The sequence below is a fragment of the Capricornis sumatraensis genome, chromosome 22 (genome assembly GCF_032405125.1).
Source record: "Capricornis sumatraensis isolate serow.1 chromosome 22, serow.2, whole genome shotgun sequence".
In the NCBI taxonomy this organism is placed as follows: Eukaryota; Metazoa; Chordata; class Mammalia; order Artiodactyla; family Bovidae; genus Capricornis; species Capricornis sumatraensis.
This window is the reverse complement of record NC_091090.1, coordinates 36,678,248-36,696,396: the sequence shown is the minus strand read 5'-3', so window position 1 is coordinate 36,696,396 and position 18,149 is coordinate 36,678,248. Positions and strand designations below refer to the sequence as shown.

The 18,149-nt window shown below is 45.5% G+C and overlaps 1 protein-coding gene across 2 annotated transcripts in view; it reads right to left on the bottom strand.

Annotated features, from left to right (window-relative positions):
- GPLD1 (glycosylphosphatidylinositol specific phospholipase D1) overlaps nucleotides 1-18,149 on the bottom strand; it is a 54,283-nt gene that overhangs the window by 2,411 nt on the left and 33,723 nt on the right. For both annotated transcript variants that reach the window (XM_068994064.1, XM_068994065.1), the window contains exons 14-25: nucleotides 16,697-16,883; nucleotides 11,660-11,770; nucleotides 10,243-10,317; nucleotides 9,984-10,140; nucleotides 9,183-9,324; nucleotides 8,295-8,400; nucleotides 8,114-8,207; nucleotides 5,338-5,514; nucleotides 4,854-5,014; nucleotides 3,341-3,367; nucleotides 3,194-3,244; nucleotides 285-373 (exon numbers count right to left, since the gene is read on the bottom strand). In XM_068994064.1, the coding sequence (XP_068850165.1) occupies nucleotides 287-373; nucleotides 3,194-3,244; nucleotides 3,341-3,367; nucleotides 4,854-5,014; nucleotides 5,338-5,514; nucleotides 8,114-8,207; nucleotides 8,295-8,400; nucleotides 9,183-9,324; nucleotides 9,984-10,140; nucleotides 10,243-10,317; nucleotides 11,660-11,770; nucleotides 16,697-16,883 (1,375 nt within the window). In that variant the 3' untranslated portion in view covers nucleotides 285-286. The remainder of the gene's footprint in view (nucleotides 1-284; nucleotides 374-3,193; nucleotides 3,245-3,340; nucleotides 3,368-4,853; nucleotides 5,015-5,337; nucleotides 5,515-8,113; nucleotides 8,208-8,294; nucleotides 8,401-9,182; nucleotides 9,325-9,983; nucleotides 10,141-10,242; nucleotides 10,318-11,659; nucleotides 11,771-16,696; nucleotides 16,884-18,149) is intronic.

Here is an 18,149-nt window from a genome sequence, read left to right as displayed (position 1 = left end):
TGAGCACAGGAAGGCAGTTAGGAATTAAGTTCAGGTGCACAGGAAACAAGCTTTGCAAAGGGACACACAACCAGAGCATCCACTGTCACATCCTTCGGATGCTGCCAACACTTCCTGTGGCCTGTGGGCAGCCAGCCTGTGTATGTGTCTCCACCCCCAGGAGCCCCCACCTGTTGTACGGTCTACCAGGGCTCCTCTGGATACGCCAGTCTGTCCCCCAGAACGCTCACTCGGAAGATGACTCAGCATGAGAGAGGGGGACAGGTGAGGAAAATGAGTGAAACCTTTAATCTTGGCCGAGGCTATAAATGTGAAGCACCCCAGAGAGTCGGGCTCCCAGAGAACTCCTTCCAGCAGCAATGACGACTTGATTCTGTAGGAGACACAAAACGGGATTCATTCACAACCTGTGTTGCGTTCCTGCTGTCGTTCAGGCATCATGTTATGCTCTGAGCTAGAATAAAGCTAGACTTTGGCCAGACACAAGGGCTTGAGCTTAAATGCTTCTTTCCCTGGGTTTAAATACCCTCTTTCTCAGCTCTGTAGGTTCAGAAAAATCACAGCTGAGGAGGAAGTTCTCGCTAGTTCCTTCTCAGGTACACAAGGGAAAAATGCGTCTGTGTGCGTCTGTTCACGTCTGTTCAGCATCCTAGCTGTGGTGCAGTGTAGATGGCAGATCTGGAGTAATCTGGCCTTGTCAATGTGTGCACACCACCTCTGCCCCTGCTGCTTTCAAAGTTGCCTTCAAAGCTTATACAAGTTTTTAAGCATTTTTGGAAGTGGATTTTAGTTTTGAAACTACCAAGAGTGTTTCTGGATCATGGCTGATGAGGTGAGGTGTGGCTGATCAGACTGACTGTGGGTAGAGTAGGGTGTGACCATACAGTGAGCAAACCTGTGAAGTTTTTCACTGACTTAATTTTGAAACCTCCCAATGGAATCCAGATGTGTCGGGTAGTATGCATAACCCTTTGTGTGTATCTTTTTAAATACCACAGTGTCGATTAAGAGGGGAAGAAAATTCTTACTTGTGGAATTGCTCATTTACTAGATGCATCTGTAGTTTGGCCACAAGCTGCCTCCTGTAAACCCATCTTCATTCCTAAAATCAAGTCTTCCCCTGCTCTTGCCCTCTCTCTGCCCGGTCAGCCTACTCCGATTTCCAGATCCACTCAGGCCCCAGGGGTGCTGCAAGGCCTTCCCCGACTCCCCCAGCCGATTCCCACTGATCTCTGACTGCCGTTGGATTTGGGTCATCATAAATGGGCCTGGATGGTCTCGTGGGCATGTTTCATTTTTCCTCTTAGATTCTAAGCACCTGGGGGGCAGGGTCCATGTCTCAGGTTTCTTTGTCGACTGTTCCACCAGGGCTGGCAGGCTGGCTGAAGGCAGCCCCACTGGAGGTTTCAGAAACAGTGGCAATACCACAGAGGTAAGTGGTCCTCCTAATTCTAGTTGGTTACTTAATGCTCACACAGAGAAAGGAAGAGAGGAGTCTTCAAAATCATAACTTTTACTCATGTCTCGGTAAGAGACCACCCACTCATCATCCTCAGATTGTCTCCATTTTTAAAACATAACCTTTGATTTATCTTCACACTCAAAAGTTCTTCAGGGCCCCCAGCCTCAGGTATGTGTTGGGAAAGTGGAGTTAATTTTAATATTGACTCATGAACTATAATTAGGAAGATGAATTTGCAGTGTTAAACAGAAAGGAATCAAATTACTTTTAGATGGTCTGCACTACCCCCTTCAGTTGGTGTAAACAGTGGCTCATTATTTGTATACGGTTCATGGGTTCTTAGTAACGTCTGATTCTTGGAAAGTGGATAAAATTTAAAATGCAAACCAAATTTACGATATTCTTAAGATCATATCTCTTGAGAAGCACCCCCATAAATTTATAATCCATCTCTTTTTTGTTGTTGTGGTTAAGCTTGCCTATAAATGAGTTAAAGGGCTACTTGAACTGTTGGCCAGTAGAGGGCAGTTTCACCACAGTGCTTACAAGTCCAAGCCACAGCCCCTACCAAGCCCTGCAGATCTGGTTCTGTACTCAAAAATCTATGACGGCTTCTCTAGCCTTTCATACCACAGTTCACACTTCCAGTTAGCATTTGTTACTATACTTGTTTGCGTTTTAACTTCCCACGTGTTAAATAAATCTTAATTTTCCTCAAGAGCAGACACTTAGTCTCTTTCTCTCTCGTAGCCTAGCACAGATCTGTACAATGTCATGTCCTTAAATAAATGAGTGAAATAAGTGGTTTAGCTGTATGTTATGTTATAAAATCCTTTAAATGTGTCATGGCTATTAAAATTCAAAATGTGTATACCCTTTGACCTAGTAGTCTTCCAGGAATCTAGCCAGCAGAAATATTTGCACAATTATTCTAAAGTCATACAAAAAGAAACAAATCTATAGCAAATATATTGTTAGTATATATTTGGTTCATTCCTAAAAAACCAAAATATATTAACAATGCTTAGCCAATGTGGCAAGGGTTGGCAGAATTTTACAGTGAAGGACCAGGATAATATTTTAGGCTTTGTGGTACATCAGTCAGCTGCCATTGTGGTAGAGTAGCAGAGGTCACTGGAGAAGGCAATGGCACCCCACTCCAGTGCTCCTGCCTGGAGAATCCCAGGGACGGCGGAGCCTGGTGGGCTGCCGTCTATGGGGTCGCACAGAGTCGGACACGACTGAAGCGACTTAGCAGCAGCAGAGGTGACTGCAGTCAGTGGAGTCGCAAAGAGTAGGACACGACTGAGCGACTGTTGAACAAGAAGCAGCAGAGGAAGAGAAAAGAATGAATGTGGCTATCTATACTCCAGCAAAGCCTGTTAGAGACACTGCAGTTTGAATTCTTATAAATATCTTGTGTCACAAAATATTTTCGCTTTTCCAATCATTTCAACATGTCAAACATTTTTAGTTTGTGGATTACACAAAAACAGGCAGCCAGCTAGAGTTGGCCTAAAGGCTGTAATTTGCCAACCCCTGTTGTAGAGGATGAAATTGGAGGGGTAGTGAGGAGAACCTTTCACCAAAAAATGGTGGGATTGTGTGTTTTCTTTTTTGTGAGACCCTGTTTTTCAAATAAAATCTAAAATACATGCAAAATGAGATCACTCCCGAATCCCAGACTTAGAAAAAAATCAAACACCAAAGCTGTACAGTCTTGTCACTTACCTTTTCCTTCGACCTCACAGTGATCACAGAGCTCCCAAACCTTGAGCCTGCCTGTGAAACACACTGTCTGTTAATGGCCTTGGAAAACATACCATATGATTTTATCAACTTAAGGGAAAGGGCATTTTTTTTTTAGAAGATACTTACTTCAGGAGAAATTAGTACATATTGGGCCTGAAAGAGAGTGATAAGAAAGAGAGATTGTTAATGTTATTGCTGTTCATGGATTTTTTTCTTTAACCAATTTTAATTATACTCACTCAAGTTTCTACATCTTAGAGAAGCCCTTTGTCACCAGAAATTCTTACAGGAATTTAGCTCAGAAAAATAGAGGTATAAATATGTTTATGTGAATATTTATCTTACTATAACAGCAAAAATTTGAAATAGACTAAGTGACTAACTAGTCACTTAAATGGTTTATCTACAGATAAACTGCTAGGTATCTGGTAGATATATTGTATAAGAATATAGAAAGCATAGAAGACATTACATTGATAGGTAAAATGAGATAAAGTTATAAAATTGTATACAAAATCATGTACAATAGGATCACAGCCATTAATATATACACACAGACAGAGTGTAACGGTTTAAGGGTGTGCTTCAGAACCAGCTCTTGGTTCAAGTCCCTGTTCTACCATTTCCTAGCAGTGTGACCTGTAACAACTTCCTTCTCTGATCTTCAGTTTCTTTATAATGAACAGAATAGCAAGTTAATAACTTTGATGTGAATTAGATTTTATATGTTTATATAAAGCGCTAGGGACAAAGTGGGTATGCTAAGTCACCTCGGTTCATTCACTCAGTCATGTCTGACTCTGCGACCCCATGAATCGCAGCACACCAGGTCTCCCTGTTCATCGCCAACTCCTGGAGTTCACTCAGTCCTGTCCAATTCTTTGCCACTTTCAGTCCTGTCCAGTTCTTTGCCACTTTCAGTCCTGTCCAATTCTTTGACTGTAGCCTGCCAGTCCATGGGATTCTCCAGGCAAGAATACTGGAGTGGGTTGCCATGCCCTCCTCCAGGGGGATCTTTCTGATCCAGGGATCAAACCCACGTCTCCTGCAGGCAAATTCTTTACCACTACTGCCACCTGGGAAGCCCAGGCACAGAGAGAGTAAATGCACAATAAATGATAATAATTAAATTCATAGAAAAAAAATACTAGCAGGATACACATCAAAAGGTTACTAGACATCTCTGCAGAGTGGAATTCTAGGTAGACTTTCATTTTCTTTATACTGCATTTTCTAATAGTTTTGCAATAAACTTTGTTTTTTCCAATTTGAAAATTAAATTTTAAGTTTAAAATAACAGCCAAGTGTTTTAGGTCCAGGGAACTTAAGCAATGAAAGATGAAATAAAGAGAGCTGGAGTCTTCATGACACTCCAGTGGCCATGGCCTGTTTCCTGCTGTGGGCTCCTAACCAGGAGCTGGCATGACACCACATCAGCTGAACTCCAGCTGTGGGGCAAACACCAGAACTGCAGGAAAGCAGGCCGCTTTCAAGCAAGTGATTGTGTTCTGACCTGAGGTATGGGTCAGGTCATCTGAGTCCAAGAAGAAACTGAGTTCTAGAGTGGACAGAGTTTACCAAGGCATCAGCAAGGAGCCGTCCTTTCCCAGTTGGGTGTGGAATTGCGTACAACACTTACCTTTTCTTCTGGACATGGAGTTACCCACGATTTGCATTTGCCTGTCACGTCACCCACGGCGATCCGTTTGCCATTATACACATAGACACGGCCATCCTCTCCCCCCATCAGTCCCGCAGTTGCGTCTGTGATCCTCAGCGGGGCTGCTATGATGATTTCATCTGTGAACAATGAAAACCAGCAGAAGGAAGTGCCTTACTCCTTGCTGTCATCCTTTCTATTGTTCCACTGCTGGATCCTCCCCCAGCCTCCCACTAATGATAATGCGTCCTTCACTGGTCTACACTGATTTCTTTCCAGCGCAGTCAGAGGCTTTTGTTTCCTGTTTCATCATTGATCTGGGTGGCTCTCAGGGCACCATGTTCCAGAAGCACAGCTCACTCTTGTACATCTGGCTCTGGTCTTGATTCATTATGAGGCTAGAACAGGGGTCATCCTATCAGAGGACCCATCTTCTTGGCCAGAGACACCGTTCCTTTCCTACCTAAGCCATCATTATCCAAGTCGCTCAAGTGCAGAACGCCACCAAATCGGGAGAAGCGGCGGTTTCCACTGAAGGTGCTGAGCAGAGAAGGCTGCGAGTCAGGTGTCAGTTCATACATCCGAGTGCTCCCACCTTGGTGCAGGGTCATGGTCAGGAATGATACCTTAGACATGACATCTGAAATAAACCACGGAACAGGAGCTGCCACCATCACAAGAACGAAGCGAGGACACAGACTTGCGTGACACAGGCGAAACTATGTCAGATTTGTGAATGCCAAGACTTTATATATGATCATTGCAAAAGGTGTGGAAAACACCCAAAAAGAGTATGAGGAAGAAAATGTATATAATGCATATATTTGTTTCTGGAGAGTGATATATACGCACACATACATACATACATTTCCTTGGAGAAGGAAATGGCAACCCACTCCAGTGTTCTTGCCTGGGGAATCCCAGGGACGGGGGAGCCTGGTGGGCTGCCGTCTATGGGGTCGCACAGAGTCGGACATAACTGAAGCAACTTAGCAGCAGCATACATACATACACATTTTAATGGGGTTTTTTGCAGATTACGAAACTCCTTTTACAACGTTTTGGTTTTATAATTAATACTATGATAAATGATATTTATGAATTACTATGATCCTTCCCCCTTTATTAAAATAAAATTTAATTTTCTGAGAACAGATTTTTTAGAAGGGATCCATCTAGCATTGGATTTGGGGAATGTTGCCAAACCTCTTACTAGAAAAAGTACATCAGTTTACATTTCACCAGCAGTGTGTGAGTTCCCAGTCTCACCGCCACCTTGCCTTCAAGTATTCTTTTTCATACCACAAATACTTTGTAGCTTTTAATGAGTACCGTAAAATCTCCACTGAATATTTAAACGGCTGTGTGTCGTGGCCACAGTCGGACCCAGAGATCCTGCTGAGCCAGAGGCTGGGGGGAGAGAGAGGTGGATAGGCCTAACTCTAATTATTCGTTTACTCGAACTCGCCCTGCAAGGAGGTCAGATTTTTCACGTTTCACTCAAATCTGTCCATAGAGCTGTGATTCCCCAACTCTACACTGAAACATTTCGGTGAACTCACGGGTATACTGCAATTGTCTTTAATTTTTGCCGGTAAGACAGTGACATCTGTCTGATGCCACATGACCCACCTACTGGGGGAGGTCACAGTTTCAACACCAGATCCCTAGAGTCCTTTCAGTGATGTCATATCTTTGCAAAATTGGAGTTTTATCATAACAGGGGTTGTTACGATAAAATGCAGGCACCACTGGAAAAGCAGTGCAGGTCAAAATGAGGATGATCCGATGCCAGGGTTTGGGAAGTGGCCCAGTGCCCCAAAGGAGCTGTTAGGACAGAAACACACAGTATGCAACCTGTTCAGTCACACGGGGCCCCGTGCTGAGAAAGGCCCTGTGCTTGGCTTTAGGCTCTGTTCAGTTCAGTTGCGCAGTCGTGTCCGACTCTGTGACCCTATGACTGACCTGCAATTCTGGATAATTTAACAGGTTTTTATTTTCCCTGGACCCCTCAAATTACATGGGCAAAATACAAGTAAAAAGAGGAACGTCTGAACAAGGTTGGTGGATTATATCTATATTGATAACATGGTTGTGACACTGGTTATGGTTTGCAAGATGCCATTGGGGAAAACTGGATAAAATGTAACGTGACCTATTATTTTTTACAGCTGCAGGTGAATTTATATAACTGTCTCAAAAAGCATCATTTATATATCACATATATCATGATATATATAATTAACCTTTCTGTTTTACGTTTTATACAGTATTTTATAACAGAGAAAATTACTAAGGCAGTAAAGGGGCCAAGACTAAGAAAATTCGGGATGCTCTAATTCACAGCACTCTGACACCAACAATGGTGAGACAAAATTAGTAATTTGTGTTGCAGGAGTTTAACTAGACTCTGTAACCAAGAGTCACACTACCTAGACTCTGTAACCAAAAAAACAAAAAACAAAAAAAATATTGTAGAGTTAGGACACAGCTTTATAACAAGTTGCTGACTTAACTTGTGCATTGAAGCATTTAACCATTCCTTTGCCCAATTCACTTCTGCTTATTATTCAAATACATTATGTGAAACAAAAATCTTTCTGAAAAATAATTGATAGTATGTATTAAAAGCCTTAAGACTGGGCCATCCGACAGTAAACGTTGGCATGTACATATGCAAAAAAAAAAGTGATACAGGTATCAAAAATCATATTTTAGAATACTTAATATGAGAAAATGCTCAAAATATAATATTAGGTGTAAAAATATATTTCCTTATATTTTCACAAATTTCTACAATAAGCATAATCCACTTTTATACTCTTGGAGGGAATCATTTTTTTGCTAGTTTGTTTTGTTTTTAACTTTCCCATGAAGTAAACAAAATACTGTTTTATTAACATAAACTCTCAAAGTGGACCTGTTCCCGGTGAACTGGTTTATAAAATTTGCTATGTCTCCAAGCTCAGTGGGATAGGAGTTTTAAAAACACACCAAGTTACTTTCACGTGTGATTTTCAACAGATCTCTGAATGTGGATACTGTAAGCTGTATTTTGCATTCAGAGAGTTTAAAAGTAACTTCCTCCAAGGTAACCCAGGTTGCTATTAATGAGAAAAATAAATGTTCAAACTCAGGTCTGTCTGCCTCCAGATCTCATAACGTTCCCTCCATATGACACGGTCAAGGAGTGGCACAGCTGTTCATGAAACAGTGACGTTTCAGGGTGGGCGACCTACCTTGAGTCGGGGCCCCCACCAGCAGCACTTGGGTCCGGGTCCCGTTCAGCATCACGTAGCCACTAGACAGGGAGGTACCCAGTTTCCCCATTGCCTGTGAAACGCAGTAAATCACTACAGTCCAGCTGAGAAACTTTCTCTGTGGTGTCTGCTTCCCTGGGGAGGGAGGGGGCCACCATACCTTGTCTCCGGAAATGGTAAACCAGCTTTGACAGTTTGGCAGAAAATAGCCGTACACCCGTCCAGGGCTCTGTTTCTCATCGCGAGTGCGAAACAAGTGGCCCTGACTGGAAGCAAGCACACTGGGCTTAGGTGCTGGGACACAGGGTACCGCGCTGGGCAGGTGCTCAGGTCCAAGGAAAGATGACCCGCATCTTCCCCACTCACAGCGCCCCCCTCCACCTCATGCTGCTGGTCCTTGTCATCGGTGTGGCAGAGCTTTCCGAATGAACCCCAATATCAAGGCTCTCCAGGTTAAGAGGCTCACATTCTACTTCCCAACTGACAAAGTGGGAGTACCTCGTTTGGGGCTGGATTGTGTCCCCCAAAATTCGTATGTTCAAATCCTAACCGCCAATACCTCAGAATGTGATAGCATTTGGAGACAGAGTCTTTAAAGAGGTAATTAATTATGCTAAAATGAGGTCATCGTGGTGGGGCCCCAATCCAATATGACTAGCATCCTCATAAGAAGAGGGAGAGACACCAGGGATCGATGCACAGAAAAGAGGCTGCATGAGACGCAGGGAGAAGGTGGTTGTAGGGGACAGAGAGGCACCCTGGAAGACAGCAACCCGCTGACACCTTGATCTCAGATCTCTAACCTCCGAAACTGTGAGATCATCGATTCCTGCTGCTTAAGCCACCCAGACAACCCTAGCAAAACACAGCTCGCTCTCTCAAACTTATACAAAGGAACATTTGCAACTTGACCCAGAGTCTTTGCTTTTCCTTGAAGGGTAGGAAATTTCAGAGCCACTTCCTGTGAACCCCACATTCAGTGGGCTCCCCAGGCTTCAGGCACCCAGCCCTTGTGTCACTGGTCCCTGCATCCCACATCAGGGCTCACCTACTGGTGTTCTTCCAGGTCGGGCTTCCAGCCAGGAGCAAAGTCCTGTTGTTGACACTGACACCGTGAAGGGAGTACCCCAACCAAGCAAAGTCCTCCTCGCCTCTCACCATCCAGTTGGCAGCCTCCACATTCAGCTTTTCTGCACAAGACAAGCAGTGCCTTCTGCTTTACGTGGAAAGACTACAGGAATGGCAAGAGTGGCCCTTTGTGTAGGACAATGAGAAATGGGTTCATTGGGCTGTTTTTGCCACAACTCTTATGTCAGCGCCCCAGCATCGGAAATGGGACTCACGCTTCATACAAAAAATACATTTCTAGAGCTAGCCTCTGTGGAGTGGAGGGTGCTGTTTAAAAAGAGGACCTGTTGGGAATGTTCTTGGCAGTCCAGTGGTCAGGACACTGTGTTCTCACTGCCCAGGATCTGGGTTCAATCCCTGGCTGAGGATTCCACAAACTGCATGCACCACCCCCCCAAAAAAAAGTCCTGTTGGACAGCTGGAGCACCACTGGGATGCTTGAGTGTTTTCACTCTTCCATTGAGACACTATGAGGGTAACTACTGCCCACCCTCCTCCCCCAACTTTGGATCCAGGTCGACACACTGGATCCTTCTGTATAGTCAGTAAATCTGTCCACATCACTTGCTGGAACATCTGGAAGAGTAAGAATGTTAGAGAATTCAGGTGAAACCACACACAACAAGGAAAATAGGACCAAAATCCCTCTGCAAGAGAAGGCACCACAGACTAGAGCAGTGGGGGTCTCCAACCACCTCACCCCCACCCCAGAAAGCACTACCTTGGTCACTGTAACTGGAGCCAGAGTAAAACGCAGCCACAATTCCCTTCTGTTTCCCTCCACCTGGAGCAAAAGGGGAGCCAATCACCAGGTCTGGTTCACTATCTGCATTCACATCTGCCGCCAGGAGGGTCCAGCCCAAGTTACAGTAGGTATCCTGCAGAGAAAACGGGAACCCAACCACCTTTAACTCAGCCTTGAGGCAATTAGGATGCAGTGAGCGCTCGTTTTCTGTACCCGGTGAAGGTGGTCAACATACCTGGCAAGAGATGGTGACGTTGGGGGAAGAAGATAGTTGTCCTTGTTTGGAACCGAAGTAGACGTACACTGCACCCTAGACAAGGACAAACCACAGCATGATTGTGAGACTCGCAATCGTGAGACCTGGGAATCTTAAATAAGAGCAAGATAAAGATGACTGATGATGAAATAAATCACCAGCAGAGCCCTGTAGGTCAGGAGCTCAGTTACTGACTGAAGTCAGTGTCCAGCCCATTGCATCAGCCTCTTCCATCAGATTGTTAAGAGTCCCCAAAGCAGAAACTGTCATTTTCATCACGGTCTCCCCCGCATCTTGCTCTGGGTCTGCCATCCATAATTGTTCAACATATTTGCAGAATGAGCTACTCAGCTGCCCACGACCCTTTTAAAGCCCAGCTCAGTTGCTGGCTCTTCCACGAATCCCCACCACCCCAACCCAGCCCATTACTTCTCTCAACACCGGTGCACCTTGTCAGTACCGCTCACTTGCCTTGGGACACAGGCCATGCTGTTACTGTGTGACGAACCTGTTCCCATCGTACAACTTGCCTCTCTCCATCCCTCCTCCTTCTAGAATCACTTCCTTTCCACGGTGAGCTGAGGACTGAGGACACAGTGATGGATAAGACCAACCTCTACCCTCCCCGAAAGCTGGCCAAGGGGCAACTGTGACACTGCAGTGTGAGGAGCTGCAAAGGGGCAGCAGACAACAGTCCCCTGCAGCAAGGTCTAGCCCACACTCCCTCCAAGAAGTGGCGCGCTACCCCCCGCAGGGAAAACCATGGAAAAGGGCTTTCCAGGTAGAAGGAACTGGATGAGCATGGGTCCTAACACAAGGGCGCCCGATGGGTCTGGATGACAAATTGTTCCCACGACTCAAGAGCTGACGAGAGAAGGAAAGAGGTGAACCCGGCGGGAGAGGGTGATGAAGGGCCTCTGACTCTACAGCCGCTCATGATGCTCGGCTACGGTGTGGACTGCGGGGAGGAGAGCCCTGTGGGCCAGAACCCAGGAGCTCTACTCTCAGGGAGGAAAAGAGGGAACGTGCTGGATTCCGTGCCTGAGGGGAAGGATCCAGGGACTCACCTCCCTGCCCCATGACAGGAAGCTGTGGATTAGCTGGAATTTCTGCCTCCCCTCACTATCTCTCAGCATCCCCAGGGGAGGAAAGGAGGGAAGGAGAATGCAGGACTTGGTGGAATTGGGAAATCCCACCTGTGAAGCCAAACCGAGGCCAGGGAGGCAGGAACAGGATCTGCCAGGTAACCTGAGGTCACAACAAGGACCTGAATGGAGGGCCGGGATCATCTCCCCACAAACACTGCCTGGCACCCCTTCTGCCTGCTTCTCTCTGGAGGCTCCATGGGCACCAGCCTCCGCCCCCACTATCCCCCCCTCCCCACCAGCCTCCTTACTGTGTATGTGAGCTTCTCGGAGCCCACCGAGGGGGCTCCCACCGCCAGGTCAGGCACGCCGTCCACGTTAAAGTCCAGCACAGCCACAGCCGAGCCAAACCGACCTGAGGGCTGAGGAGACACCAGTTACTCCCCCTGGGCTGAGCCACAACCTTCCGAAGAGCACCCCTCACTCCCTGGGGACCCCATCGAGCACCCAGGACTGAGGAACCAGACTGTAGCCTGCTCATAACACATCCATGACCCTCCAGATGGCTAGCTCACCCTAAGGATGTTTCTGGCACATCTGTCTGCCTCAAGGGGAAGCTAAGGTGCCGGAGAGAAGAATGTAGGTCCAAAAGAGACACAGCTGTAAAGAACAGACTGTTGGACTCTGTGGGAGAAGGCGAGGGTAGGATGATTTGAGAGAATAGCATTGAACCATGTATATTAACATATATGAAATAGATCGCCAGTCCAGGTTCGAGGCATGAGGCAGGGTGCTCAGGGCTGGTGCACTGGGATGACCCTGAGAGATGGTGGGGAACACATGTACACCCATGGCTGATTCATATGAACATATGGCAAAACCACCACAATATTGTAAAGTAATTGGCCTCCAATTAAAATTTTTTAAAAAAGAATGTAGGTCCTTAAAAGCTCTAGGTTTTCAGAAAATGGTCTTGTGTATCCTTGTTAAGGACTAGACTCCTCTTGGAAAGTACCCAAGATAATACTCACTTAACAGCAGCTAATGTCTGTCGAATACGCAAGATGTTCTAGAGCTGTACTGACCAGTGCAGAAGTCACTAGATAAATGTGGCTGTAACATTTAAATTACTTCAGTCAATTTTTCAGTCTCACTGGCCACATTCAAATTGTCAGAAACCAAAACACTGAGTAGCTCCTATACTGAGCAGCACAGCTTTAAAGCATCTCCATCATTACCAAAGGGTCTATTGATTCTGTTGTAGACACTGTTCAAGCATTTTACATGGATTATTAGCCCCTAATTTCATGGTTTACAGATGGAAAACTCAGCCCATTCAGGTATCATTCTCTTCCAAGGTGGGTTTTATAGATCTTCCATCTCCTGGTGTCTGGAATCAGCCTAGACCTAAAGGTAACTCATGAGGTTCTCCTATCCTTTCACAACTTATCTAACAATGAAGAGTCTTGTGCAAATGATGCTTGCTACATCACACACACACCCCAGAACCCACATCTCTTGTTTGTTGGTTAATCTCTCTCTTATTTGTTGCTTAATCTGAGATGTGCAATGGCATCTGAGAACACAGCCCCTTTCGGGTGGGGGGAGGCGGGGTGGGTACTTGATAAATGAGAAAAGATTGCCTGGAGATACAAGAAAGCTGGGGCAGGTTGGAGACCCATAAGTAGGGGCCCCTGCCAACTGAAAACAGGTTCATTTCATCAACACCAGCTCTCCTAGCAAGCCCCCCTGCAGGGTAACTCATTCCAAGAAAAAGCATAGCATTCTAAAATAGGCAGATGCTTGATGGAATTCCAGCTGAGCTATTTCAAGTTCTAAAAGATGATGCTATTAAAGTGCTGCACTCAATATGCCAGCAAATTTGGAAAACTCAGCGCAGGCCACAGGACTGGAAGAGGCCAGTTTTCATTTCAATCCCAAAGAAAGGCAATGCCAAAGAATGTTCAAACTACCACACAATTGCACTCATCTCACACACTAGCAAAGTAATGATCAAGCAAGGTTTCTCCAAGTGAGGCTTCAATAGTACATGAACCGTGAAATTCCAGATGTTCAAGCTGAGTTTAGCAAAGGCAGAGGAATCAGAGATCGAACTGCCAACATCAACTGGATCATAGAAAAAGCAAGACAGTTCCAGAAAAACATTTACTTCTGCTTTACTGACTATGCCAAAGCCTTTGACTGTGTGGATCACAACAAACCGGAAAATTCTTAGAGATGGGAATACCAGACCACCTTACCTGCCTCCTGAGAAATCTGTATGCAGATCAAAGAGCAACAGTTAGAACTGGACATGGAACAACGGACTGGTTCCAAATTGGGAAAGGAGTATGTCAAGGCTGTATATTGTCACCCTGATTATTTATCTTATATGCAGAGTACATCATGCGAAATGCTGGGCTGGATGAAGCACAAGCTGGAATCAAGATTGCCAGGAGAAATATCAATAACCTCAGATATGCAGATGACACCACCCTTATGGCAGAAATTGAAGAAGAGCCTCTTGATGAAAGTGAAAGAGAAGAGTAAAAAGTTGGCTTAAAACTCAACATTCAAAAAACGAAGATCATGGCATCTGGTCCCATCACTTCCTGACAAATAGATGGGGAAAATTATGGAAACAATGACAGACTTTATTTTGGGGGGCTCCAAAATTACTGCAGATGGTGACTGCAGCCATGAAATTAAGACTCTTGTTCCTTGGAAGAAAAACTACAACCAACCTAGACAGCATATTAAAAAGCAGAGACTTTACTTTGCTGACAAAGGTCCATTTAGTCAAAGCTATGGTTTTTCCAGTAGTCATGTATGGATGTGAGAGATGGACCATAAACAAAGCTGAGTGCCAAGAAACTGATGCTTTTGAACTGTGGTGTTGGGGAAGATGCTTGAGAGTCCCTTGGACTGCAAGGTGATCAAACCAGTCAATCCTAAAGGAAATCAACCCTGAATATTCATTGGAAGGACTGATGCTGAAATTGAAACTCCAATACTTTGGCCACCTGATGCAAAAAACAGACTCATTGGGGAAGGCCCTGATGCTGGGAAAGATTGAAGGCAGGAGGAGAAGGGGAAAACAGAGGATGAGATTGGTTGGATGACATCACCAACTCAATGGACATGAGTTGGAGCAAGCTCCAGGAGCTGGTGAGGACAGGGAGGCCTGGTGTGCTGTAGTCCACTGGGTTGCAAAGAGTCGGATACGACTGAGCAACTGAACTGAATTTGAGATGTCTATCCTAATCTTCCATTTTATAGATAAGGACCAGAAAGGTTAACTGCAGACCAAGAATGATGGCTACAAGATTCCCATCTCTAGTGCACTCCATAATGTAACATCTTCCCCATTACTTAAGGACACTGGGAGACAAAGGCATGGAGTTACCTCCTTCCTCACCCCAAGGATCCTGGATGGAGTTTCCCATCCACAGGAAGCCACTGCCTCTCTCAATCCTTGTCTACAGGAGCCCAAAGGATACACTGTTTATACACTGTGGTGTATAAACTTTACACCACAGTCTGACAGGGCAATGGCTTGGTGAAGAAGAAAGAAGCAACAGGAATAGGTTAATTTATTTTGGAGCTTTTTCATGTGGTGTCAGAATGGCCCAGAAAATGCTGTCCCTGTCTCTCTGGGACTGTGTGATCACATACTCTGCCATCAACTTAGTAACACCTCTTGGACTCAGGGGCTCCTTCCGTCAGAGCTTAAAGCCAAAGTGAAGTCCTTCAGTCCTGTCCAACTCTTTGCAACCCCATGGACTGTAGCCTGCCAGGCTCTTCCATGCATGGGATTTTCCAAGCAAGAATACTGGAGTGGGTTGCTGTTTCCTTCTCCAGGGGATCTTCTTGACACAGGGATCGAACCTGGGTCTCCTACACTGCAGGCAGACTCTTTACCATCTGAGCCACCAGGGAAGACCTATCAGAGCTTAAACTAGATGATAAACCACTGGACTTTTCATTATTTAAAGTATGTTCAGGAGCACCATCCTATTTTTTCACAGCATTAACTCCACGATGAAAGGTTTAGTGGGGTGTCTGGGACAAGTAAAATTCTGACCCCCAACTCCCTTGATGCTTGATATTTGGAGTTTGCCACCAAAGCCCCCACACTCATCTGTGGTGGGTAACAGGGCTCAATCGGCCCCTCCTTACTTATCCCTCACATAAGGACGAATACCAACGACGTCCAGGAGGAAACCCTCCAGCTCTCTAATGCTCCCAAGAGGAACTCGAGCTGCCTTCATATGGAACATCTGTACAGTTGCTGTGGGATTTTTCTGGTAATGAATAACCACTTAAAACAAAGGAATAAAATCTGACCAAAGTCTGGAGTTTAGTTAATAGTAATTTCCCAGTGTTGGTCTCTTAATTTGGACAAGAATGCCATAATTATGTAAGATGCTAACACGGGAAACTGGGTCAAGGGTGCATGGGAACTCTCTGGACTGTCTTTACAACTTTACTGTGAATCTAAAATTCTTCCAAGAGGACGGCCCTGGTGGTCCAGTGGTTAAGAATCCACCTGCCAATACAGGAGACATAGGTTTGATTTCTGCTCCCAGAAGATTCCACATGCTGTGAAGCAGCTAAGCACGAGTGCTACAACTACTGAAGCTCGTGCCCCCTAGAGCCCGTGCCCTCCAACAAGAGATGCATGCATGTGTCTCACTTGCAGTCTCATGGATTATAGCCCATAAGACTCCTCTGTCTATGGAATTTTCCAGGCAAGAATACTGGAGTGTGTTGCCACTTCCTCCTCCAGGGGATCTTCCCAACCCAGGGATTGAGCCCACTTCGCTTGCAATGGCAGGCAGATTCTTTACCACTGAGCCACCTGGGAAACCCCACAATGAGAAGTCCACACACCTCAACTAGAGAGTAGACCCTGCTTACTGGAACTAGAGAAAGCCTATCCACAGCGATGAGGCTCCAGCACAGCCAAAAATAATTTTTTTTTAATTTTTTAAATAAAATTCTTACAAGATAAAAAATATTTATATTAAAAGAAAACACCCCAACAAAACAAAACAAGGTTTTATATTATCATATTATCAAGACATCACATCTTGATTGGTTATTCAAAGGCACTCAACAGTAGGGGTATTTCGGAAGGTGTCGGACAAACCACTAAAAGATAGAGACAATGAGATCAATGAAGTGAACATGCTTTTCAAAATAAAAGTCACTCCACAGATGCAGGTCCCTGGCTGTTTGTTACTATCATCATTCTCACCATTGGACATTTATCCTGGAGAGTGTGCCGGGAAAGGCAGGCAGTGACTTATAAACTTTGAAAGGAAAAATATGAGATGCGGCCTCACCTGGAAACCCTCCAGGATCCCGTGGGCCTCCTTGTCCAGGTCCAGGTCGACAGGGGGCAAGCCCAGGTCGTTGCCATAGATGAGGTACACACGCCCCACGTGAATGCGGCCTGGGTGGCTGTAGCCAGGGGCGCCCACCACCAGGTCACCGTATCCATCCTGGTTGAGATCAGCCGAAGTCATCGCCCTGTAAGAAGAAGAGGGAACCCACTGCAGCATCTACTGAGAGCTCTGGGCAGAACTGTCTCCTGTTCCACTCTAGATTCTAGAGTCTAAATTCCTCTCATTGGTTTTTCCATCCAAAAATATTCAGAGGTTACATTCACCACTGAGGTTATATTGTTTGTGGGATTCAGTCTTGTTCTCCGGAGGGAAAAAACAAAGCCGAAATTGAACAAATCAAGGCCTCTGAGCATTTCTGGACCACAGAACCTGAACACACATAAAGCACCCTCACAAAGCTTCTTGTTCTACACGCAAAACCCAGAGCAGACAAAGCACAATTCCGGGCTCCACCTGAGAACAGAGAGGAAATCCACACAGATTGGAAATGGCACAGATTGGAAATGGCACAGATTGTTTTACAATTGGCTCGATTCATCTCAGTTTGTCACCTGATCAAAGACAAGCTTGTGGTAAGTAGACCACTTTATTTCTACCAGAGCTACACAGAGTGCCTTATATTGGAAAAAATTAGAGACTTAGTGGATGTTTCTAAATAAGAATCTATGACCTACTGGTTAAAGAGAGGGACAAACTGAGTCAATTGTTCAAATGTCTCGTTTGGGGCTGGAATGACCAAGTCATTTATTTATTTTGGCTCTGATGGCCACATAAAGAATAAATAGCAGGGACTGCTCTGGTGGTTCAGTGTTTAGGACTCCACCTGCCAATGCAGGGGACATGAGTTCGATCCCTGGTCCCAGAAGATTCCATATGCCGCAGGGCAACTAAACCAGTGCACCACAAATACTAAGCCCACGTACTGCAAGTACTGAAGCTCCCGTGCCTAGAGCTCCTGCTCTGCAACAAGAGAAGCCACGGTAATGAGAAGCCTGCACACCATAACAAAGAGCAGCCCCCACTTGCCGCAACTAGAAAAAGCCTATGAAGACCTAGCACAGGCAAAAATAATTTTAAAAAGAAGAAGAAGAAACAGCAGAACAGAGGAAAAAGAGAAGAGCAGTTTCTAATGGGTGTGACGCCTGGTGGATGGGGTCAGACACACACCATGGAGACACTGCTGGTCTGTATTCCCAAGGTGGGACTCTGGCCAGTAATGGCCCCCGCGAAGGAGCTCTGTGCTGCACCCCTCTCCATGTGGCAAGGAGCCCAGCAGAAGGCCCTCATTTGGATTTTCAGGAAGGTGGCCAAGAAGCGCCATTCATTATTCACAAATGCACGGCCAGTAAAGACAGCACTCACCCCCCATTCTTTGTGCTGGAGCTGAATA